This window comes from Pongo pygmaeus, chromosome 18, assembly GCF_028885625.2.
Source record: "Pongo pygmaeus isolate AG05252 chromosome 18, NHGRI_mPonPyg2-v2.0_pri, whole genome shotgun sequence".
In the NCBI taxonomy this organism is placed as follows: Eukaryota; Metazoa; Chordata; class Mammalia; order Primates; family Hominidae; genus Pongo; species Pongo pygmaeus.
Window position 1 is genome coordinate 2,878,092 of NC_072391.2, and position 25,299 is coordinate 2,903,390.

A 25,299-nucleotide genomic window follows, 5' to 3' on the forward strand; every position below is an offset into this window, starting at 1 on the left:
GGATGCTCAGGGCCGCTGGGTCTGCTGGGCAGGGAGGGAGCCCTGTTCCTCCTCAGACCTTGGGCTCCAGCACAGCCCGCCCACTGTGGGGACTGGGGCCCAGCCCTGTGGCTCCAGGAAGCCAGCGTGAGGGCAGAAGAGGAGGCAGGGCTGGGGCACATGCAGGTGCCCTGCGTGGGTGCCCGTCCTCCCCAGGCTTCCTGTAGAGCCCATGACTGGAGCCCTCCAGCAGCTGGCACCACCCTCCTTGACATCCCTGCATTTATTGGTGTCCACTCAGCAGGGACTTCTAGCACCCTCCTTCCTCCTGAAGCTCGTGGCAGTGGCCGGCTGGGGCGATGAAGAGCTGACACCACAGTGCAACCACCAAGGCCCTGACATGGCATCTGTGTGAGGGACGATGACTTCCGGCACCTCTGCACTGAGCTGTGCCCCCCAAGATGGGTCACTTTGCCCTCAGACCACCTCTTCCTCCCCAGTGTTCCCAGGCCTGGGGCTGGGCACAGGGAGGCCTGGCCTGTGGCTGACCCCTCACCGCAGTTCTGGCCTGAACGGAGCCCACAGACTTCTTTCCTGGGGCTCCCGCTGTGTGTGTGTGCGTGTGTGTGTGTGTGTGTGTGTGTGTGTGTGTGTGTGTAGCTACTGGCTGTACATGGTATGGCTGTGGTGTGTGCCTATGTGCACATGGTGTGTGTGGAATGCACGTGTGTGCTGTGTTTATGTGATATGTGGCATGTGCTTGGTATGTGGTGTGCGTGTGCCTGTGTGTGGCATGTGACATGCATGTGTTGTGTGTGCCTGTGAGTGGCATGGGTGTGGTGTGTGTGTGTGTGTGCGCACATGGGCCAGCTGAGCCTGGGGATGAAGGCTGCCGCCCGCTCTGCCTACCTCCCTGTGAGCCACGGAATGTGCACGGCCTGTGCCAGGCTCTCCCTCGAGTCCCTCCTGGAGCTGGCAGGGGCCCTGCTGCCGCCCACCTGGCAGATGGCTCAGAGCCCTGCTTGGCAGCAGCGTGCAAAGTCTGAGCTGCACCCCCGCCCCAGGATGGAAAAGGGACCTGTGGCAACCTGGACTGTTCCCTTCCTAACGTCCTTCTCACAGCATGCTTCGTGGGAGCTGTTAATTGCATGGAGTAGACCTGTTTTCCCTTCTCAACCCCTAGTCTCTGTAGAGAGTGTTTTCTGCTCCTCTCCCACGGGCATCTGCCTGTTGACATCCTGGGTCTGGGTGGGGTCTCAGCACAAAGACAGCAGGGGCTGCCCTCCTGAGACCATCTAACCTGTAGCCTCCCCCCTGACCACGGGGGCCTGGGGCTCCTTGCACAGCCCAGAGCAGGGTGCAGGTTCACCCTGGGTTCTCCGGGGCTGGGAGGCCTGGCCAGTCCCTGCTCGGCTAGGACCACCCAGTCCTGCTCCCTGGGCCTGCCTCTCCCTCCGCCTGGGCTTCGTGCATCTGCTCCCCCATGGGGCTGTGCGCACAGGCCCCCCAGACCTGCCGGCCCACTCCTGGGCTGGAGGAGTGCAAGAAAGGGCCCACGGGGGCCACTGGGCAGCCGTTGGGGAGGTGGGTCGGGCCCAGCGGGGAATTCCTCTTGTTTTGCTCACCACGATGTCCCCAGGGCTGGTCCCCAGCAGCTGCTTGCTGAGTGGGTGTTGGTTTGATTCCTTGGTGAATACCCAGGGCCTGATTTCTTCCTGGTGCTGTGCAGGCCACAGTGCCTGTGTGCGTGTGCAAGGGTGCGCGTGGGTGTGATATGCATGTCCAACCTACCCCCCTTGCCGCCACGTGCTGCTCTGGACTCCTGCATGGGGGTGGAGACTGAGGGATGGGGCGAGGAAGAGGAGCCAAGGGTCAAGGGGAGACGCCGGGGCACAGGGAGACGAAAGGTGCCAGGAGCAGTGGCGCAGGAAAGCACAGGTGTGGGCACCCACCCGAGGGGACAACTGTCACCACTCCTGCTGAAGTGGTTTAGAAAAGTTGGGTGGCACCGAGACACGGGCAGCCAGAAGTGCAGGCTTGGGAGGCTGAGGTGCTCCTGCCCAGCCAGCCCCTCCATGCCCTCCTCTCGCCCCGGCACGGCTCCTGCATGGCCCTGAGGGTCTTTCCACCTGTGTCCGTCGCTGTCCCCAGTGCCCACCCTGGGGCGGCCTTTAAGGTGAGAGAACAGAGGCACAGGTGGCAGCAGGTGGCCTCCTGTGCGGGGACCATGACAGGGGTCCCATGCTCTGGTGCTGTCCTCGCCTCAGGCACCAGCTGCAGCTCTCTTCTGCTGATTCAGAGATGACCAGAGCCCTCCGCATCTCCCACTTGGGCTTCATCCCACAACTCACAGCTCCTCACCCGCTGGGGTCCCCCAAGGATCCCTACGTGGGCAGCTGGCACACAGGCTGGGTTTTTATTGGAAGAAACATAAATAAAATAACGGTATTTGAGAGGGGAGGAAGGAGCGCTATTTACAAATGAGTCTGGTGGGGCTCACAGGTGCAACAGCAGCGCTGGGAGGACCAGCAGGATGGTGTGGGCAGCCAGGCTGGGCGCAGAGCTCTGCTCTAGGGGCTCCTGGCCCCGGGGGTGTCGCTTCTGGCCGCCCGACCTCACTGGCTGGAACTGCAGTTTGGGGATGATCCGATGGATCCAGTTGTGGTGGGCGGTGACACGGATGTAGACACCTGGGCGGTTCTGGCGGGCGCAGCCCTCACCCCAGCTGATCACCCCGGCCTGCAGCCACGACTGACCCACGAGGCAAACCAGAGGGCCGCCCGAGTCACCCTGCGGGGGACGCAGAAGCACCGTCAGAGCCCACCTTGAGTTCCCAGAGACTCAGTTGCAGCCACACAGGAGGCACGTAGCTCCACACTGGATTCCTTCTCTCCATCCCAGAGCCTCTCTGCCCGGCTCCCCCTCCCCTGCCAGTCCGATTGTCTAAAGTGCCTATTCTTTAGTGTCCCCAGATCAAGTAGGGTATGTGTGTGTTGAAAATGCAGTTTCCTGTGCGCCACTCCAGACCCACTGACTCTGATCCTCCTGGGGTGGGATCCAGGAATCTGCTTTTTCTTTTTTCTTTTTTTTTTTTTGAGATGGAGTCTCGCTCTGTCGCCCAGGCTGGAGTGCACTGGTGCGATCTCGGCTCACTGCAAGCTCCGCCTCCCGGGTTCACGCCATTCTCCTGCCTCAGCCTCCCGAGTTAGCTGGGACTACAGGCGCCCGCCACCACGCCCGGCTAATTTTTTGTATTTTTAGTAGAGACGAGGTTTCACCGTGTTAGCCAGGATGGTCTCAATCTCCTGACCTTGTGATCCACCCTCGTTGGCCTCTCCAAGGGCTGGGATTACAGGCGTGAGCCACCGCACCCGGCCCTGGAATCTGCCTTTTCAAAACAAACTGCTCAGCTGGTTGAATGTACAGCCCATGGAGCGGGGCATGGTCCCACCCTGCCCAGGGCCTGGAGGTGGGGACTGAGTCCCCATGGACACCACATAGCTCCCACCTTGCAGGCGTCCTTCTTGCCCTCCTCGAAGCCGGCGCACAGCATGTCATTCTTGATGGTTTTGGGTTGGTAGCCAAACTCGATGTCTTTGCTGTAGAGCAGGTTGCACTTGGGCGTGTCGATGATGGGCACAGCGAGTTTCTGCAGGATCCACGGTTTAGGCAGGAGGTCTGGAGAGAGGCGGAACAGCCCGGGGCTCAACGGACTTCCTCATCAAGAACCCACGGCGCCGGGAACCACCCCTCCATCCTGCCTGTCGTTTCCTCATGTTTAGACCATCTCTGGCTTAGGGCACTGTGGGGCAGACATCCTCCCTCCTTCCAGGCAGCAGGCTGGGCCCTTTCTGTCCCCCTCTCCCTTCACTCCCTCTTCCTTCTGGGTCTGCTGCTGCTCCCCTCAGCCCCACCTGTGTGAACAGAGACCATGTGTATGTATTAATATAGCAACAGGAAGATTGTGGGTTCAGAGTGGTCCCCAAGCCGCCCTGGGCCTTCTTGAGGCACATCCCCCATTCTTTCCCAGCCCTGTCCCTTTACCTTCCTCACTGGGGCTGCCCCAGCCGGTGACCCGGCAGTTCATGCCCGTCTCAAAGATCACCGAGGGGTCAGGCAGGCACACGGGGAGGATGTAATTGGTGAAGGTCACTGGTGCCTCCAGCTCCACCAGGGCCACGTCCGCGCTGGAGGCCATGCCTTGGTACAGGGGGTTACTCTCCACCCGCCTCACCCGGGCATACATAGCATGTGGCCCCGGCTGCACTAGCTGCCTTGCCCCCAGCAGGACCTGGTACAGGGACGTCTCAGAGGTGCTGGCAGGAGAGACAGAAAGGCGGCGTGAGGCGGCCCCTTATGTGGGGACAGGCCCGGGAAGGGCTGGGGATCCTCTGGCCACCACCATGCCCCACACCTGTCTCTGCACACTGTCTTCGAGAACCATCTCTAGGACAGCCAGGTGCAGCGGTGACGCGTGTTGACATTGAAGCCAGACCGCCCGACTCACATTTCCACCTCCACCCCTGGCCGCTGTGTGGCCTTGGGCAAGTCACCTAACAAGTTCTCTGTGATGCAGCTTTCTCACCTGTGCTGTGGGGACAGTCACAGTGCCTACCTGAAAGGCTGGCTGGGAGAGAACCACCCTCCAGGTGCAGCAGGGCCAGCCCCACCTGCGGGCCTCTGGCAGGTGACCTGCCCTCTCTCAGCCCCAGTTTCCGATTTTTTTTTTTCCCCGAGAGACAGAGTTCTCATTCTGTCACCCAGGCTGGAGTGCAGCGGCGCATCTTTAGCTCACTGCAGCCTCCAACTCCTGGGCTCAGGCCATCTTCCCACCTCAGCTTCCTGAGTACTTGGGACCACAGGCACCACTGCACCTGGGTTTTTTTATTTTTATTTTTATTTTTAATAGAGACAGGGTCTTGCTATGTTGCCCAGGCTGGTCTTGAACTCCTGGGCTCAACTGATCTGCCCGCCTTGGCCTCCCAAAGTGCTGGGATTATGGGTGTGAGCCACCGTGCCTGGCCGTATCTGAATTTAAGATGTGGTTTTTTTTTTTTTTGTCATGATATTCTTTTAAAGATCAAGAAGAAAAAAAAAAAGAAAAAGATGTGGGTTTTAAAATAATTAGAGCTGTGGTGGTGAGGTGTGAGGTGAGGGGTTTGGGACACCTGGAAGGTGTGGGGCCAGGTGGTTCATACATGGCGGAGGGCTGGGTGGCCTGGCCTCTGCTCAGGGCTTTCTGGGGTGGCTCAGGTGGGTGAGGGGAGGAAGGGCCGTTCTGTCTGGTCCTTGGGCTTTGTGAGCAGAGTTCCTCCCGGGAAGAGTGTCCTGGAGCTGAGGTGTGTGCGGGATGGGGAAAGGCCAGGACGGGCCGGTGGGCAGAGCCTGCCGGGACCCACAGGGAGTGGGTGAGTGGGTGCAGGGGATGGAGGGGGTCGGGGGGCGGTGCGAGGCGCCTCCCGTGGGCGGGAGCAGCGGTTGCAACTGGAGGTTAGCCCTGGAGTTGGACCTAAGGTCCAACTTCCTAAGCTGGGAAGGCGGCGGGGCTGGACCCGGAGCCCCCAGGGAGGTCACCCGCAGGATTTGGCGCGGCGGACGCTGTCCACGGTGCTGAACCGGTCGCGCACGGGGCGCTGTCAGCGCTATGGGCGGGGGCAGGGGCGGGCGGACTCACTTGGGGAAGCAGTGCGCGGCCGTCAGGACCCACCCCTCCGCGATGAGGCTGCCCCCGCAGAAGTGGCTTCCGTTGCGCTGGATGCTGACTTGCCAGGGCCACTCGCCCTCCTGCGCGTCCTGCCCGCCCACCATTCGGTTCAGCATCCTGGGGCGACCACAGGCTGGGGGAGCATGGGGAGCGGGTGGGGGCGCTCACTGGGGCTGGTTCCATGGCCGAGGCCTAGCTCTCAGCCTCACACTCCAGTCCTCGGCCCTCCTGCCCCTGACCTGCCCGAAGACCTTGGGGAAGTCGGAGGCCTGGGCTTCGGGGCAGTCTGGGATACAGGCAGACCCCTCCCCAGCTGCCCCGCAAGTCTTACTCTCCTCGCCAGGAAGGGCAACCTAACAGCTGCCTCTTGGGGGCCACGGAGGCACTGAGATAACCCAGGGAAGGGTCTTGTCCCAGGGCCTGACCCAAACAGGTGCCTGGAAGGATGGAACGGGTGTCATGCCCTCTGCAAGGGAGCCACCCAGAGGGGGCCAGTCATTGTTCAGGGTGATCCTCAGACCCCGCCGCCCTCATCCTGCGCCGCGCCTCAATGCTCTGTGATGCCCGTCCTGCTCCTGTGTGGACCTTCCTCCTCGTTTCCTTTCTGGGCTCCAGTTCCACGCAGCCCCCACTTTCCCCTCCTCTGGAATTCCCCAGTGTCCTGTGCATTCCGAATTCCCTCTGGGTGTGAGTGTCCCTGGCTCAGTCCAGCCGGCTCCTGTCCCTCCCACCCCAGGGCCTTGGGTGCTTACCTGTTGCTGCCTTGGCCCCCTGAGACCCTGCAAGTGAGGAAAGGGTGATCAGCCAGGCCAGCTGCAGTCTGGCCTGCCGTCCCCAACCCTGCAGCCCCTCTCCACTGACCCTCCCCAGCTCCTGAGGACTCCAGAGGGACAGTCCACAGAGGGACAGTCCACAGAGGGACCTCACAGGAGAGCCCAAGGGCCTGCAGTTCCCCCCACCCCCAGGGCTGGCTCTGCCATATGCTTAGGCCCAGGCTCATGGGCCAGAGCTTATCTGCAAGGGTGGATGCTCCTTGCCACATGGGGAGCCGGTCAGGAGATACCAGTGAAGGGATCCCCAGGCTAGATGTCCCCTTCTCATCCTGGCAAGGGTTCTCTCCCTCCACACTCCACACCCATCCTTGTCTGGAAGTTTCTGGGGAGGGTCCAGCCTCCAGCCCTGGCACCGTAGGGTTGGCCTTTCCTCCCGGAACAGCTCAGAGCAGAAGAGGCCCGGGAGCTGTCTCTACATTTGAGCTGCCCATGTGCTCTCACAGTCTGCTCTGGAATGAGCTCCTTCCCCAAGTCTCACTTTGGTCCTGAGGCTGAGGCCCGAGCCCCACAGGCTTCTCCCTGGCCTCAGGGGAGTAGAGAAGGTACAGTGGTCTGCACTGGCCACCAGGGATCAGCCTTCTCAAGATTCCAGAGTCCCAAGAGCTGACCCCTCTCCCAGGCATGCAGCAGGCTCGGCAGGCGAGGCCCAGGACCCCCTGCTGGGCTGTGCAAGGGGGCCTTGGAGTGGATAATGTGAGGGGCCAGGAAGAGAAGTAAAATATGGGGTCGTTCGGGGGAACCAAGGATGGGAACATATTTTCTGGGGTCCATTGCCTCCCACACCCCAGGACACAAAGGGCCTCTTGCTGGGCCTTTAGCCAAACACTGGAGCCTCTACCCCAGCTTGGAGACCCCAGCCAGGACCATAGTGTACAGCCCCAGGGTAGCAAAGCCTGGAACTTCCTGGCCTTGAGAGAGTCCTCTCACCACCCCTGCACTCCGCGCGTCTGATTCTGTGGGGGCAGATTTGCCCGTAGCTGGGGAGGGGTTAGAACAGCCACCTCCCCACACCTAGGCCCTCAGCTTCCCCTTAACCCCCAGTGCCTTCCGGTGCCCGGGCCAGCTGCTATGGACCATGTCTTCACTCTGCTCGGAAAAGATAACCAGTCCCCTGGAATTGAGGGGCTGTGGGGACAGGGAGTGGCCATGGAGGGCCCAAGCACCCCCAGGGTTTTTACGGCATCCTCTTCCTTCCTGTCTGCCTCACAGCCTGGGGGGCACCCTCCCCAACACCACTGGAGGGCAGAGACACCCCTGGGGGTTGCTGGACGATAAGGCAGCAGGCGGTGAGGGGGCAGCTGTGGATGGGCAGGAGGAGGAGTTGGAGAAGGTGCAGGGCAGGCAAAGGGGTGCCCTGCAGAAGCGGGGTCGGGGCAACGGGAAATGGAGAGTCTGCCCTGGATGCTCTGCTCATTAATTTGTGCTAATTAATTGCCCTTTAAAATGCAAACACTCCCGGGAGGGTTATTCCCGGGCCCCCGCCCCCCGACCCCTTGCTCCTTCCAAGCCTGAGGCTCCTGCTTGCAGAAGGGCGCGCACTGTCAGGCCTTCTCGCCCTCTGGGAGTCTGCAGGAGCTGTGTCTCCATGCTCCCTACCTGAGCACTGCCCCCTTCAGTGATGCCTCCTCCCCATGCAGATCCTTCCTAAAGTAGCCCTGTACTTCTCATTTAGGCAGAGTCTTCTGGTCTCTGAGTGCTTGCTCCCCTCACCCCACAATCTGGATGCCCTTCCCCTGGTCTCCATAAGTCCTAGTCTTTTTTTTTTTTTTTTAAGACGGAGTCTCACTCTGTCGCCCAGCCTGGATTGCAGTGGCACGATCTCGGCTCACTGCAAGCTCCGCCTCCCGGGCTTACGCCATTCTCCTGCCTCAGCCTCCAGAGTAGCTGGGACTACAGGGGCCCGCCACCAAGCCCAGCTAATTTTTTTATATTTTTAGTAGAGAGGGGTTTCACCATGTTAGCCAGGATAGTCTCGATCTCCTGGCCCCGTGATCCACCCACCTTGGCCTCCCAAAGTGCTGGGATTACAGGCGTGAGCCACCGCTCCCAGCCAAGTCCTAGTTGTGATCTAGAGATCAAGGCCCAACTGAATGCTGCCTCCTCCAGGAAGCCTTCCTTGCTTGCTTGCATTGTCTATCTTGGAAGCCCCATACTCTCTCTTGAGCGCTCTGTCCTTCTGATGGGAGCTCTGCCTACATCACCCTGGAGCCAGAATCAAGTCTTATTTTAGCCCAGGAGCTCCGAGAAGGCAAGGGCTGCATCTGGGGGGCCTGATCTCAGGCAATGTGTGGACGGACACAAGTGTGGCTGTGGGGGCTGATTGGAAATGGGTGATGTGGACAGCTGAGCCCTTCAGGGTGGGCGCCCTGTGGGGGCTGGAAGCAACAGCTAGGGGTGCCGGGGGTGTCAGGAGCATTGTTTGGGGCCTGGGCCTGTGATTCGCTGGTAGCTGGTGGGGATGGTGAATCTTAGTGGGTACCAGCCAGAGACCAGGTGGGAGTGCCACCCTCGGGCTGGGAGTGAGGACCTGTCCAGGAGTCCAGCCTCTGGTCACAGCTGTTAGTGAATCGACTGCAAAACTCATTGCCAAAGAGTTTTGGCAATGACCTTGGTTCTTCACCCCGCTCAGGGGCAGTCACTGCCTTCCACCTCCTGTGCAGATGGCTTGCTCAGAGGGCACCATCATCCTTGTGCTGGGAGGCTGGGGGGATGGGGCAGGGGAGGCCAGGCCACTGATGGGCCACCCTGGTGCCCTCCTACCCAGGAGAACGAGGAAGCCTGGAGTCCTGGCTAAGCTGCAGCCTGGGATGACCTGACCCAGCCCTGGGAGGTGACTTGAGGACAGGGAAGTGTGGTGGCTGCCAGGCTAGCCAGGCTAGCCCAGGAATGTGAGAGGGTTTCCCTGACAGAGAGTGTCCCAGCCTGCAGGGAGGGCCCTGGCAGGTGGGGCCCCCTGGCTGGCCCCTGCTGTCCCTGACCCAGGACTGGGAGAGGGCATGGTGGCGCATCGCCAGTTCCTCTGTCAGCAGGAGACAGGGCCCTCTGCCACCTGCACCCCCTGCCCCCAGCTCTCTACTGAGCCCACAGCCAGCCTGCTGGGGCTTCTGGGCATAGGCAGCAGCCCTCGGCTTGGCCACCTTCCACCCCGAGGATGATGGTCCGGGCACTTGGAGCCTGAGTTCACACCCTGCACATAGGAGGCCCCTGTCCTCACCTAGAGAATGGGGGGAGAGGCCGAGGTGGCAGGAAGCAGGGAGCCTGGCCAGAGCTGGCACACCAGTGCCCGCGGAAAGGCATGGGAGGAGGCTCTGCCCAGTTACGCCGGTGGGGTCCTCTGGGGCCTGTGTGCACACCTCCCACACTGCCCTCCCCACTTTGGACTCTCCAGTTGGCACATCTGGAGCCTTCCCACCTGCTCAGGGGCAGGAAGGATAATGGCCTGTCCCACAGCCCCGGCCTGTCCCAGGGAGTAGGGGGTTGAGCCGGAGCCCCAGGCAGTGCAGCAGGGCCTGTTGGGGGACTGCACCACCAGAACCCTGCACCTTCGCGACTCACCAAAACACAGCAGCAGCAGGAGCGGCACCGCCGCGGGCCGCCTCATGTCCTCAGGCCTGGCTGGGGCGCAGGGCCGTGGTCGGCGGTGGCAGAAGCCTTGGAGCACGAGCGAGGTGCAGGCTCCATGAAGTGGAGTTTTATGCTGGAGATGAGCACAGGCCCGGCTATGCCGCCCAACCCGTCGGCCCGGCCCGCCCAGCTCCTCTCCTCAGGAAGGAAGCGCCCAGAGCCGACTCCTCCGTGACCTGGCCCTGAACCCCGAGACCCCAGGGCAGAGCCCTCACCCCAGCGCAGCACGGGGTGCCGTTGGCCTCGGTTCCTGGACCCTGAGCTGACCCAGACGCCCCAGCAGACCCCGAGCTGACCGCGGTGCACGCGAAGTCCGTCCAGCTTCATTCATTATTTTTTTTTAATTTTTTGAGACGGAGTCTCGCTCTGTCGCCCAGGCTGGAGCGCAGTCTCGGCTCACTGCAAGCTCCGTCTCCCAGGTTCAAGCCATTCTCGTGCCTCAGCCTCCTGAGTAGCTGGGACCACAGGTGCGTGCCATCACGCCCGGCTAATTTTTTGTATTTTTAGTAGAGACGGGGTTTAACCGTGTTGGCCAGGCTGGTCTCGATCTCCTGACCTTGTGATCCGCCCTCCTCGGCCTCCCAAAGTGCTGGGATTACAGGCGTGAGCCACCGCGCCCGGCCTCATTCAGTATTTTATTGAACGCCGATGGAACACAGTGGGGCTGGGCCGCGCTGGTGGGAAAGTCAAGGCCAGGGGTGTTTGCGGGGCCAAGGGCAGGGGAGGCGATGGGACATGGGGCGGGGTCCGGGGTTGGCCGCAGCGACCCTCCTCCCGGGACACCAGGCCCCAGAAGTTCCTCAGGCGCGCGCCAGCGCGGCCCAGGCGGCCGACCCCGGCCCCGGCTGCCATCGCTTGGGTGGGGCGGGGGCTTCCTGGCACCAGGCGGGGCGGAAGCGGCTCCGGGAAGACAGGGCCGGGGTGACCGTTTCGGTGTCCCAGCCTGGCTCTGGGCGCGGCGCCGCGGCGGAAGAGGCTCGGGGAGGAAGTTATTTGGGGCACGAAGCTGACGTCAGAGACAGAGTGGGGCCGGGCCGTGGGGTCGGGGGCGCCGGGCCTCAGTTTCCCCGCCGGCGCCGGGGGGCGGTACTCGCGGGCTGGGCGGGGCCTGGCGGCTCCGGGCGGGGCTGGGGGTGCGGCCGTTTCCGCCTCAGCCTTGTCCGCTCGCGTCATGGTGCTGCCCTCTGGTGGGCGCAGGGCGCGGCGCGGGCGTCCGGGGGTGCAGAAGGGGCGCTCCCAGCCTCCTGGTCCGGGCTCCGGCTCCCCGCACCGCCCTCCCTAGCCCCGCCCCCCCGCGCCTCTGCCTCCGCCGCCTGCTCCCACCCTTCCCTCCCCGTCTAGTCCCTGGAGTTCCCGGGTTGGGGGTGGGAGGCGGGCTGGGCAGCCCCTGGGGTTCTGGAGGGAAAGAGGGAGGGAGGGCGAGGAGTGGGAAGAGGAGACTCCAAACGTATTCATTCATGTATTTATTCATTCATTCATTCAGTCAGTCATTTCTGAGCAGATTTGAGCCCAATACTGTCCCAGGTTTGGGGAATACAGAGGTGACCCAAACAGACCTCACCTCACAGTGTGAGGGAGAGGACATCATTTAGCAGAGAAATCTCTAATTATAAACCGCGACAGGCTGGGTGCAGTGGCTTACACCGGTAATCTCAGCACTGTGGGAGGCCAAGGCAGGCAGATCACCTGAGGTCAGGAGTTCGAGACCAGGATGGCCAACACGGTGAAACCCCGTCTCTACTAAAATACAAAATTAGCCGGGCGTGGTGGCTGGCGCCTGTGATCCTAGCTACTCAGGAGGCCGAGGCAGGAGAATCAGGTGAACCCAGGAGGCGGAGATGGCAGTGACACGAGATTGCAACACTGCACTCCAGCCTGGGAGACAGTGAGACCCCATCTCAAAAAAAAAAAAAAAAAAAAAAAAAGGAGAAGAATAATTATCAACCACGGAAAGTGTTTCAAAGTGTCTGGGTGACCACATTTCTCCAGCACCCGATGGTCAGGTCACTGATGGGATCTCAGAGGCAGTCTTAGAGCCTCTCAGGTAACTATTTCCTCTTGGCATCGTTCTGTGTGTTCCTTGGTGTCTGCTCCCTAACCCTCCTTTTAAGCCCATTCCTCTAAGGGTGTCTCTGCCTTAAAATCAAGAAAGTGACAAAAGTCAAGATGCAGATCAGGGCCGGGCGCAGTGGCTTACGCCTGTAATCCCAGCACTTTGGGAGGCCGAGGCGGGTGGATCACGAGGTCAGGAGATCAAGACCGTCCTGGCTAACACAGTAAAACCCCGTCTCTACTAAAAATACAAAAAATTAGCTGGGCGCGGTGGCAGGCGCCTGTAGTCCCAGCTACTCGGGAGGCTGAGGCAGGAGAATGGCCTGAACCCAGGAGGCGGAGCTTGCGGTGAGCCAAGATCTTGCCACTGCACTCCAGCCTGGGCAACAGAGCGAGACTCTGTCTCAAAAAAAAAAAAAAAAAAAAAAAGATGCAGATCAGAAAGCGAGGACGCCAGGGAAAGTTGGGCTCCTGAAGAACAAGGCACAGCCACGCCGGCAATTAGAGGGTTGGGAACCCAAACCTCGCCTCCATGTCCCTGTGCCTGGAGCCCATAGACCCAGGGCTAAGAATGGGCCCCTTCCTCACACCACCCACCAAACAAATGAAGAGGGCATTACAATTCAGAAAGATTTTTATGTTTTTTTTTTTTTTGAGACAGAGTCTCGCTCTGTTTCCCAGGCTGGAGTGCAGTAGCACGATCTCAGCTCACTGCAACCTCTGCCTTCCAGGTTCAAGCGATTCTCCTGCCTCAGCCCCGCTAGTTGCTGGGATTACAGGCATGTGCCACCATGCCCAGCTAATTTTTGTATTTTTAATAGAGACGGAGTTTCACCATGTTGGCCAGGCTAGTCTAGAACTCCTGACCTCAGGTGATCCACCCGCCTCGGCCTCCCAAAGTGCTGGGATTACAGGTGTGAGCCACTATGCCTGGCCATGTTTTTAAAATAATCAGTCCCTCCCTTAAAAAATAGAATTGGGGCTGGGTGCCATGGCTCATGCCTGTGAGTCAGAGGTTGTAGTGAGCTGAGATCGTGCCACTGCACTTCAGCCTGGTGGCAGAGCGAGACTCTGTCTCAAAAAAAAAAAAAAAAAAATTGAATTGGACATTTATCAACTCTCTGGAAGGGGGACAGTTTTCTAAGGTTATAAGTCATGGCTGGGCATGGTGAAAGGAAGAGGGAAGGGTGCTGGTCAGTAAGAAGCACACTCTCAGTCAGGTGTGAAAGTGAAATACAGACATTTTCGGCCAGGGGTGGCTCACACCTGTAATCCCAGCACTTTGGGAGGCCGAGGCAGGCAATCACTTGAGTCCAGGAGTTCAAGACCAGCCTGGCCATTGTGGCGAAACCCCGTCTCTACTGAAAATACAAAAATTAGCCAGGCGTGGTGGTGCACACCTGTAATCCCAGCTACTGGGGAGGCTGAGGCAGGAGAATCACTTGAACCTGGGAGGCGGAGATTGCAGTGAGTTGAGATTGTATCATTGCACTCCAGCCTGGGTGACACAGCAAGACTCTTTTTTTTTCTTTGAGACAGAGTTTCACTCTATTGCCTCCCAGGCTGGAGTGCAGTGGTGTGATCTCTGCTCACTGCAACCTTCGCCTCCTGTGTTCAAGCGATTCTTCTGTCTCAGCCTTCCAAGTAGCTGGGATTACAGGCATGCACAGCCATGCCCAGGTAACTTCTTTTTCTTTTTCTTTCTTTTTTTCTTTTTTCTTTTTTGTATTTTAGTAGAGATGGGGTTTCGCCATGTTGGCCAGGCTGGTCTCAAACTCCTGACCTCGTGATCCCATCACCTCGGCCTCCCATAGTGCTGGGATTATAGGCGTGAGCCACCGTGACGGCCCTGACTCTGTCTAAAAAATAAAAAATAAAAAATAAATAAATAAATAAATAAATAAATAAATAAAACCAGATAATTTCATGCTTGAAAGTTCTCAAAACATTTGGCCAGACATGGTGGCTCACGACTGTAACTGAAACACTTTGGGAGACTGAGACAGAAGGAATCCTTGAGTTCAAGAGTTGGAGACCAGCCTGGGCAACACAGTGAGACCCCATCTCTACAAAAGAGAAAAAAATTTACTCCCTATGCATAATTCTTGGAAAACCACCAGAGGAAAGATGCTCTTCTGCTAAAGGAGTAAAGAATCAAGAAAGTACAAGGTGTGGTCTGTGAAATATAGAGGTGGAACATGGTGGAGTCCTGAAGGAAAGCTTTAGGCCGATGGTGAGGGAGATTCTGGAAGGATAACTGTGCACCAAGTCTAGAGGGCAGTCAGTGCTTATTATGACACTGTAACTCAGGAGATAGGAAAGCTGGGACTGTCGCGATTGTGCTGTCATTGCACTAGCTCTTTAACCTGACGAGATTACTGGAAGATGTGTTTCCCCTAAACAAGGTGTAAACTGAGAAGGAGGAAGACAAGAAATCCAGGATGTGGGGAATCCAAATGAGGAGAAACCCAAGAGGGATTATAAGGATGACAACTGGGGGATGTCCCAGTGATGGCAGCGGTGGCCCGTCTGGAGTGGCTGCTGTGAAGACACCAGCTGCAGTGGGGGAAGCGTGGCCGGGCCTGTGCCCTTCATGGAGCTGGAGGGGCTGGAAACAGAAGGGAGCCCTGCCCCTTCTGAGTTGGCAGGGTGGGAAGCCCTGCCTTCCCGGGCACATCGGCAGCCACCCAGCTGTAGCTGCGGACCGGGGCATCCCTGTGCTCTCAGGGGCCCAGGAAGCCCCCCGGCCCCCACAGGCTCAAAGCGCCTGCTCTTGCTGCCTAGCTTCTCCCTGTTTCCAGTTGCCTACTCCAATTTCAGAGCAAAGTTGAGGCCGAGACCAGGTGCTGTTGGAACCTGGCTGGGTGTGCCCGTGTTGGAGCAGTGCTGACGTGCCAGTCCCCTGCCACGTTGGCCACCTCCGGACTTTGGGCGCTGATGAGCATGGGAGGGAGGCTGAGGGGGTGCTGAGGGCAGTCTCGAACTCCTGACCTCAGGTGATCTGCCTGCCTCAGCCTCCTAGCCCTCTCTGTGTTCCTTTCTGTATGTTATAGGAAATAATGTATTTCCTGATCATTCGGGTTGTTGGCAGAATTCAGCTTCTTGAGTTTTAGGGCTGAGGTCCTAGCTTTCTCATTGGCTGTCAGCTGAGGGCTGTTCCCAGCTTGTATGGGCCACTGTATTCCTTGTGTGGCCCCTTCCTCCATCTGCAGAGCCAGCAGTGGTGGGCTGGATTCTCACTTTGCATCTCTGTGACTCTTCATCTATCATCAAATTTCTCCTTAATCACAGCTGGGAAAGGTTTTCTGCTAAAAGCCAACTCCTATGATTAGATTAGGCCCACTGGGATGGGCTGGGATAATTTCTCCACCTCAAGGTCATTAACTTAATCACACCTGTAAAATATCTTTTTGCCATATAAGGTCATGTACTCACTGATCTGGGGATTAGGACATAGATATCTGGTGAGGCTGTTACTCCACCTGCCACGCTGGGCTTCTTCCATGCCAACTCCAATGACAATTTTATTATGATATTATTGGAGTATTGGCATACATATTTAGAATACTCAAGATATTCTCTGTGCCAATATTCTGTCACTTCTTAGTGTATTCTTTTCTTTCTTTCTTTTTTTTTTTTTTTTTTGAGATGGAGTCTCGCTCTGTCTCCCAGGCTGGAGTGCAGTGGCACAATCTCAGCTCACTGCAACCTCTGCCTCTGGGGTTCAAGCGATTCTCCGGCCTCGGCCTCCCAAGTAGCTGGGATTACAGGCATCTGCCACCAAGCCAGACTGATTTTTTAATATTTTTAGTAGAGATGGGGTTTCTCCATGTTGGTCAGGCTGGTCTCGAACTCCCGACCTCAGGTGATCCGCCCGCCTTGGCCTCCCAAAGTGCTGGGATTACAGGCGTGAGCCACTGCTCCTGGCCTGTTTCCACCTTTTGGCTATTGTGAATAATGATGCTTGAACTTGGGTGTACAAATATCTCTTTTTTTTTTTCTTTTTTTGAGACAGAGTCTCGCTCTGTCGCCCAGGCCGGACTGCAGTGGCGCGATCTCGGCTCACTGCAAGCTCCGCCTCCCGGGTTCACGCCATTCTCCTGCCTCAGCCTCCTGAGTAGCTGGGACTACAGGCGCCCGCCACCATGCTCAGTTAATTTTTTTTTGTATTTTTTAGTAGAGATGGGGTTTCACCGTGTTAGCCAGGATGATCTTGATCTCCTGACCTCGTGATCCGCCCGCCTCAGCCTCCCAAAGTGCTGGGATTACAGGCGTGAGCCGCCGCGCCCGGCCAGGTGTACAGATATCTCTTTGAGACACTGCTTTCAGTTCTTCTGTGAATATACCCAGAAGTGGAATTGCTGGAGCAAATGGTAATTCTTCATTTAATTTTTTGAGGAATAGGCAAAATGTTTCCCAAATTTTTAAGAGAAAATTAATGACTAAATATTGAAGATAATCCAACTTTTAAAAATACCCTTAATTATTATTATTATTATTGTTTTTGGAGACACAGTCTTACTCTCTCACTCAGGCTGGAGTGCAGTGGTGTGATCTCGGCTCACTCCAGCCTCTGCCTCCCAGGGTCAAACAATTCTCCTGCCTCAGCCTCCTGAGTACCTGGGATTACAGGCGCCCACCACCACACCTGGCTAATTTTTGTATTTTTAGTAGAGACAGGGTGTCACCATATTTCCCAGGCTGGTTTCAAACTCCTGACCTCATATGATCCGCCTGCATTGGCCTCCCAAAGTGCTGAGATTACAGGCATGAGCCACCGCACCTGGCCGGCGGCACTTAGTTAATAATATTAAAGTCCATTCTGAAGAAAATGCCATTTTGATTGTTATGCAAGCAATCAAGTAAGTCTTACTGATTTCCTGCCATTGATATTATAAAGACACTTATTTAATCTAGTGTCTGAAGGAGAAAAAGGGCTCCTACAAATAAAATAAATTGGTTGGGTGTGGTGGCTCACACCTGTAATCCCAGCGCTTTGGGAAGCTGAGGTGGGAGAATCACTTGATCTCAGGAGTTTGAGACCGGCCTGGGCAACATAGCAAGACCCCATCTCTACAAATAATAAATTTTTAAAAAGTTAGCCGAGTGTGTGGCATGCACTTGTTGTCCCAGCTAGCTGCGGAGTGGGGCATCCCTGTGCAGCCTCCCAGTGTTAGGAGGCTGACGTGGAAGGATGGCTTGAGCCCACGAGTTACAAACCACCTTGAGTAATATAGGGCGACTCCATCTCTAAACAAACAAACAAACAAACCTCCTCCTAACTGAACAGACAAAACTGTCTCACCCACTCTGTGTTGCTCTACATCTGCTTCAGGATGAAATCCATATTCAAAACAAGCAGAACAAGGCTGGGCGTGATGGCTCATCCCTGTAATCCCAGCACTTTGGGAGGTCGAGGTGGGTGGATCACCTGAGGCCAGGAGTTTAAGATGAGCCTGGCCAACATGGTGAAACCCCATCTCTACCAAAAATACAAAAATCAGCCAGGCGTGGTGGCACGTGCCTGTAGTCCCAGATACTGAGACAGGAGAATTGCTTGAACCCGGGAGGCAGAGGTTGCAGTGAGCTGAGATCTTGCCATTGCAATCCAGCCTGGGTGGCAAGAGCAAAACTCTGTCTCAAAAAAAAAAAAAAAAAAGCTGGCACGGTGGCTCATCCCTGTAATCCCAGCACTTTGGGAGGCCGAGGTCAGCTGATCACCTGAGGTCAGGAGTTTGAGACCAGCCTGGCCAACATGGCAAAACCCAGTCTCTACTAAAAACACACAAAAAATTAGCTGGGCTTACTAGCAGGTGCCTGTAATCCCAGCTACTCGGGAGGCTGAGGCATGATAATTGCTTGAACCTGGGAGGCAGAGGTTGCTGTGAGCCAATATTGTGCCACTGCACTGCAGCCTGGGCAACAGGAGTGAAATTCCATCTCAACAAACAAACAAACAAAAAAACAAAAGAAGCAGAACAAATGATAACCTAAATGACAAGGGAAAATGAGTTCAGGTCGGGCGCAGTGGCTGACACCTGTAATCACAGCACTTTGGGAGGCTGAGCCGTGGGGATCACCTGAGGTCAGGAGTTTGAGACCAGCCTGGGCAACATAGTGAAACTCTGTCTCTACTAAAAATACAAAAATTAGCTGGACATGGTAGCAGGCACTTGTAATCTCAGCTACTCGGGAGGCTGAGGCGGGAGAATCACTTCAACCCAGGAGGCGGAGGTTGCAGTGAGCTGAAACTGCGCCACTGCACTCTAGCCTGGGCGACAGAGCAAGACTATGTCTCAAAAAAAAAAAAAAAAAAAAGTTCAAACATCACAGAAATATTGATAGGAAAAATTTCACCCAAGACATTCAATGAGTCAGCTGACCTCACCACATCTGTAATTGTCATATTCCCCCAAAACGTGTCAAGGGAAGTCAGGACTTCAACACCCACTTCAGGGACCATTTTTATTTTATTTTATTTTATTTTATTTATTTTTTGAGACAGGGTCTCACTCTGCTGCTCAGGCTGGAGTGTAGTGGTGTGATCTCGGCTCACTGCAGCCCCAACCTCCTCAAGCTCAGGTGATCCTCCCACCCCAGCCTCCCCCGTAGCTTGGACTACAGGCACTCACCACCATGCCCAGCTAATTTTTGTATTTTTTGTAGAGATGGGGTTTCACTATGTTTCCCAGGCTGGTCTCGACCTCCTGATCTCAAGTGATACACCCATCTCGGCCTCCCAGAATGCTGGGATTACAGGCATGAGCCACCGTGTCTGGCCAAATCTTAAAAATTTATTAAAAATAAATTTATTTTTCTTTATTTTATTTATTTATTTATATTTATTTATTTTTTGAGTGAGAGTCTCGCTCTGTCACCCAGGCTAGAGAGCAGTGGCAAGATCTCAGCTCACTGCAACCTCCGCCTCCCGGTTTCAAGTGATTCTTCTGCCTCAGCTTCCCGAGTAGCTGGGATTACAGGCGCCCACCACCACGTCCTGCTAATTTTTGCATTTTTTGTAGAGATGGGGTTTCACCATGTTGCTCAGTCTAGTCTCGAACTCCTGACCTTGTGATCCACCCCCACCCCCTCGGCCTCCCAAAGTGCTGGGATTACAAGCATGAGCCACTGCACCCGGCCTATTTTTCTTTAAGAATTTGTGCCTGACTCTGACTCAAATGAGAGAGAAAACAGTCAATTTATTGATTTTTAAAAGCCGCTTGGAAAATTAAAGCTAACCAGTCTAATCTCTGACACTTATTTCTCCATGTGAGACCCAGGCTGACTGAAAGATTGTCCTGCCTGTTTCTCACGCTGCCTGTGATGGGTCTCAGGCTGTTCTGCTCTTCCCCATTGTCTGCTGTTCTGTGTTGCCACAGAGCCTTTACTCCAGGCTGACATCCAGCTGAGCACAAGCATCAAAAAGGAGGCTAGGCCAGGCGCAGTGGCTCACACCTGTAATCCCAGCTCTTTGGGAGGCCGAGGCAGGCAGATCTCTTGAGGCCAGAAGTTCAAGACCAACCTGGCCAACACGGCAAAACCCCGTTTCTACTAAAAATATAAAATTTAGCTGGGCGTGGTGGCAGGTACCTGTAGTCCCAGCTATTCAGGAGGCCGAGGTGGGAGAATCACTTGAACCCGGGATGCAGAGGTTGCAATGAGTCAAGATCATGCCACTGCACTCTAGCCTGGGCAACAGAGCAAGACTCTATCTTAAACAAACAAACAAACAACAACAACAACATAGGCTGGGCGCGGTGGCTCACTCCTGTAATCCCAGCACTTCGGGAGGCCGAGGCGGGTGGATCACGAGGTCAGGAGATTGAGACCATCCTGGCTAACATGGTGAAACCCCATCTCTACTAAAAAATACAAAAAATTAGCCGGGCATGGTGGCGGGCGCCTGTAGTCCCAGCTACTTGGGAGGCTGAGGCAAGAGGATGGCGTGAACTCGGGAGGTGGAGCCTGCAATGAGCCAAGATCGTGCCACTGCACTCAAGCCTGGGCGACAGAGTGAGACTCTGTCTCAAAAAACAAAACAAAACAAAACAAAACTGAACATAGTATAACTTAAAGAAACAAAACAAAACAAAACACAAAACAAAAAAAACCACCAGGCGCGATGGCTCATGCCTGTAATCCCAGCATTTTGGGAGGCCGAGGCGGCTGGATCACCTGAGGTCAGGAGTTCAAGACCAGCCTGAGCAACATGGTGAAACCCTGTCTCTACTAAAAATACAAAAATTAGCCAGGCGTGGTAATGGGCACCTGGAATCCCAATTACTCAGGAGGCTGAGGCAGAAGAATTGCTTGAACACGGGAGGCAGAGGTTGCAGTGAGCCGAGATTGTGCCATTGCACTCCAGCCTGGGTGACAGAGTGAGACTCGGTCTCAAAAAAAAAAAAAAAAAAAAAAGAAGAAGAAAAAACGATGAGGGAAACTATGCAATGATTAAAAAACAACTCCCCAAGAAGACCTAAGAATCATGAGTTTGTATGCACCTAACATCATAACCTCAAAGATATAAAGAAAAAATGGGCACATTACAAATAAAAATTGACAAAGTAACCCCTATAATCATAGTGGGAGATTTAACAACTCTCTAACAATTTTTTTTTTTTTTTTTTTTTTTTTTTTTTTTTTTTTTTTTAGACAGAGTCTCGCCCTGTTGCCCAGGCTGGAGTGCAGTGGTGTGATCTCGGCTCACTGCAAGCTCCACCTCCCGGGTTCACGCCATTCTCCTGCCTCAGCCTCCTGAGTAGTTGGGACTACAGGTGCCCACCACCACGCCCGGCTAATTTTTTGTATTTTTAGTAGAGATGGGGTTTCACCATGTTAGCCAGAATGGTCTCGATCTCCTGACCTCGTGATCCACCTGCCTCGGCCTCCCAAAGTGCTGGGATTACAGGCATGAGCCACCACGCCCAGCCAACAAATTTTTAATACTTTTTTATTATTTATAAAATAATATGAGCCACTGCACCTGGCCCCAGCTTGGTTTTGATGAGAATTGGCCTGGAATATCTTTTCAGAATTCCCTTCCATGTTATGATGACTGGCCTTAAGAGAAGTTTGTGCAAGATCAGAAGGTTTAAGTGAAGCACCAGCCATGCAGCTCTGGGGTCAGCGTGGGGAGTGGGGATGAGTCCCCATCGTAGCTCACTGTGCTGCCCACTTTGGGCAGTAGCCAGGCCCTCGGCTCCCTCAGCTCCCACCACATCTCCTCCATTGGCTGCTCAGAGTCTGAGCCAGGCATGTGTGCAGAGTTGAGGTAGCAGGCAGCAGCTTATTCTGTTTGATATTGAGGCTGTAGGCAGTGAGAGACAGACGTGGCTCCATCTTGTCACACTCCCTGCTTCACACATAATTTTTTCCTATTAGCGCTCCTTGCTACAACCAGCTTCAGCCAACGTAGGTGCAGAAGTCAACTGGAGGCAGCTCCCTGGGCTTGCTCCCACAGTCACGGAAAATCCAATCCCTATACTTACTTTATTAATTTAATTTTATTTATTTTGGAGACAGGGCCTCACTCCATTATCCAGGCTGGATTTCAGTGTTGCAATCACGGCTCACTGCAGCCTCTATCTCCCAGTCTCAAGTGATCCTCCTGCCTCTGCCTCCCAAATTGCTGGGATTACAGGTGTGAGCCACTGAGCCTGGCCTAATTCTTTTTTTTTTTTTTGAAACAGAGTCTTGCTCTGTCACCCAGGCTGGAGTGCAGTGGCACAATCACTGCAACCTCTACCTCCTGGGTTCAAGCGATTCTCCTGCCTCTGTCTCCCGAGTAGCTGGGATTACAGGCATGTGCCACCACGCCAGCTAATTTCTTTATTTTTAGCAGCGACGGGGTTTCACTATGTTGGCCAGGCTGGTCTTGAACTCCTGATCTGAAGGGATCCACCCACCTCAGCCTCCCAAAGTGCCGTGATTACAGGCATGAGCCACTGTGCCTGGCTGTAATTACGTTATGTCACTCCTTGAGGGTTCTGCTTCCTCGATCACACAAGTGAATTTTACCCTAACAGATATGTACAGATATATCTGATGTTGATGTCGTTTTAAATCATTGGGTAATGAAAAGATGATTGATTCAATAAACATTGCTGAAAAAAATTAGTTAACATATTTGGAAAATAGTATATCTTTATATTGTTCATAAAAATGTTTTTAAAACCTCAAACTATAAACATATTGGGGAAAGTAGAATATGCTTGCTACCCTGGAATACAGAAACAAAATGCAAACATCATAAGGATCGAAACATAAATATATCAAAATTATAAGTTATTTAGAGGCGGTTTTTCAGGTTTGACCTACAGATTGTTAAAATAAAAATTCTTGGTAGCCAGGCTCAGTGGCATGAGCTTGTGTTCCCAGCTACTTGGGAGGCTGAGGCAAGAGGATGGCTTGAGCCCTGGAGTTCAAGGCTGTGGTGCACTATGGTCATGTCTGTGAATAACCACTGCACTTCAGCGTGGATAATATAATGATATCCTGCCTCAAAAAAAATCTCATGGATTCACTGTGAGTCAAGGCATCCAGCTATATGCTAAAGTTGAGCAAATTTTACAAAATGGTGAGAGAGAAAAGAGAGAAAAGGATAGACAGACAGACATGCTTGAATGGAGCTTTGGGGATAAAGGGCATTGTGGGCCAGATATAGAGCCACCAGCCTTCGGCCACACTGCGGAATCAGGATTCCTTCTTGGCTAGATTGCAGGGACAGGGCAGGAGACACAGCTGAAGAGCTGGGTGTCGCTGGAGACACAGAGCTCAAGCTTGGAGAACAGTAAAGAACCTCCCCTGCCAGGCGCAGTGGCTGACACCTGTAATCCTAGCACTTTGGGAGGCTGAGGAGGGCGGATCACGAGGTCAGGAGATCGAGACCATCCTGGCTAACGCAGTGAAACCCTGTCTCTACTAAAAATACAAAAAATTAGCTGGGTGTGGTAGCATGCGCCTGTAGTCCCAACTACTCAGGAGGCTGAGGCAGGAGAAGTGCTTGAACCTGGGAGGCTCAGATAGCACCACTGCACTCCAGCCTGGGCGACAGAGCGAGACCCCGTCTCAAAAATGCTCAGTCTGCAGTGAGAAACTCTAACCCTTTCCAGCTTCATCTCCCATCAGTCTCCTGTGGTTTTTCCTTTCCAGGCTTTGCCTAGGCAGTTTTCACATGCTGTCATCTCCTGTCTTCCCTTTTTTGACAGCGTCCCTTTGACTGTAAGCCCTACGAGTCCTGGGTTGGCTCACTGCTTCCTTGCCTCCTTCAGGCAGAGTGAATTGCTCTCCGGGACTTCAACCTGCCTTCTCCCCCAGTGTGTGCATCAGTCACAGTGATTGTCTATTTACTATCTCCTGCCTCAGAAGACTGAGCACCTGGAGCCATGGATCATGGCTTAGGCTCACCCCTGCAGGCCCATCTCTCTCTACACAGGCCTAACACACGGTCAGTGTGGAACAAAGTCTTGGTCTCCCTGCTGCTGGTTGTTCCTCTCCTCAACCTGTTCCACACACAGATGGCTGATTCTCATCCTAAAGCAAAGTTGATTATATCACCCCCAACTCAAAATCCTTCCCTGGCTGATTTTCGCTTTTGAAACACTTTCAATTGTTAGCATTCAGGCCTTGCACGTGGTGCACCAAGGGCTGTTAGGATAATTGGAGAGAAAAGGTTGAGGTGAGAGTCCCGGTGAGGATCAAGGTTAGGCAAACTGATAAGTAAATTGAGAGCCCAGTGAAGCACACAATTTCCTCTCTCCTGCTCTTCCTCAAACACTCATGGAGCACCATGTGTCAGTTTCTGTGCCGAGTCTTAATAAAACAGAAAATGATTATGTTCCTATGCTGACCCCAAAAACACACGGACCTTGTTCTCTCTCTCCACGTTGGCTATTGTCTGACTCCAGTGGTATGCTGCTGAATGTTTAACAACTTTCTGGGAAGAAAAAAAAAAAGCCCTGATTTCTACAGTTTACCAATTTCTATGGTATAAATATTCCCACCATAGCCGATTTCAAGTCTCCAATATGTCATTGAACATAGAGTTGGAAAGAAACGTGCAACAGCACACTGTTATATAGTATTCCCACCATACAGATAAGATGGATGTAAATCACTCCAAGAACACAGATAGTAGTAAAACAGCAAAAGAATTAACCAGTGATACATTTTGAGTGTTTTCTTCCTTCATTTGTTTATTATTTTTTGGACAGTAAGTCTTGCTCTGTCTCCCAGGCTGGAGTGCAGTGGCATGATCTCGGATCACTGCAACCTCCACCTCCAGGTTCAAGCGATTCTCCTGCCTCAGCCTCCCAAGTAGCTGGGATTACAGGCGCGCGCCAACACGCCCAGCTAATTTTTGTATTTTTAGTGGAGATGGGGTTTTGCCATGTTGGCCAGGTTGGTCTTGAACTCCTGACCTCAGGTGATCCACCCGCCTCGGCCCCCCAAAGTGCTGGGATTACAGGCGTCAGCCACCGCGCCGGCGTCTACCTTTGTTTTTAATATAATGTATTTAATTGTAGGCTTCTAAAATTTATTTTTTAACAATGACGTCAAAAAATGTATTTAACATCCAGCTTGCAAAACGTCTGAAAACTTAACCATGCGCTCATGTGCACTGTCTCCAGATGCGGTTTTTGACGGTGCCCATTTTACTTCGTCATGTTTGGGGCTTTTAGTGGTGGGGACACGCAAAGCCAAGAAGAGGAACGAGGCCAACGGCAGGAGCAAAGCCAGGCTCTAGTCCCTCACGCGGCCACCGGGGGGCAACAGACACAGGCCAATGCGCAGCTGGGGACCTGAGGCCCCAGCGCTCGGCCGCTGGGTCTCTTCTCCGCCCACAAGGAGGAGTGAGACGCTTTTCCTGATATTTTGGGCGTGGCTCGTCACAGGCGCGGTGGCAGGGGTCTGGGGCGCCGAGGGGCCGCTCCCCACCGGGACTTAGGTCCCTGGTATTGAAAACCAGCGCTGTCCAACCGCAGTACCCCAAGTGGCCCCGGACACCAAGCTAGCTCATTCTGCCGGCCGCCATAACCCCTGCCCGGCAGCCTCTGCGGCCGGAAGTTGGTTCAGCCGGTCTTCCGGGCATCCCTCGGGCAGGTAACC

The 25,299-nt window shown here is 54.7% G+C and overlaps 1 protein-coding gene across 1 annotated transcript; it reads right to left on the reverse strand.

The window, feature by feature from the left end:
• Window positions 1-2,381: 2,381 nt before the first annotated feature.
• On the reverse strand, window positions 2,382-11,091 carry PRSS27 (serine protease 27). The gene is made up of 6 exons (XM_054454866.2): window positions 10,072-11,091; window positions 6,436-6,462; window positions 5,654-5,816; window positions 4,024-4,295; window positions 3,488-3,657; window positions 2,382-2,769 (listed from the first exon to the last, which is right to left on the reverse strand). Exons 1-6 carry the CDS (start codon window positions 10,115-10,117, stop codon window positions 2,476-2,478), a joined length of 972 nt encoding a protein of 323 aa, XP_054310841.1. The 5' UTR covers window positions 10,118-11,091; the 3' UTR covers window positions 2,382-2,475.
• Between the last annotated feature and the right edge of the window lie 14,208 nt (window positions 11,092-25,299).

Coding starts and splice junctions, on each gene's coding strand:
- PRSS27 (XM_054454866.2), bottom strand. CDS start 10,117: ATGAGGCGGCCCGCGGCGGTGCCGCTCCTGCTGCTGCTGTGTTTTG. Junction 5,817..6,435: donor GGGGGCCAAGGCAGCAACAG/GTAAGCACCCAA, acceptor ATGCTCCCCCAG/CCTGTGGTCGCCCCAGGATG. Junction 4,296..5,653: donor GCCGCGCACTGCTTCCCCAA/GTGAGTCCGCCC, acceptor CTCTCCTGCCAG/CACCTCTGAGACGTCCCTGT.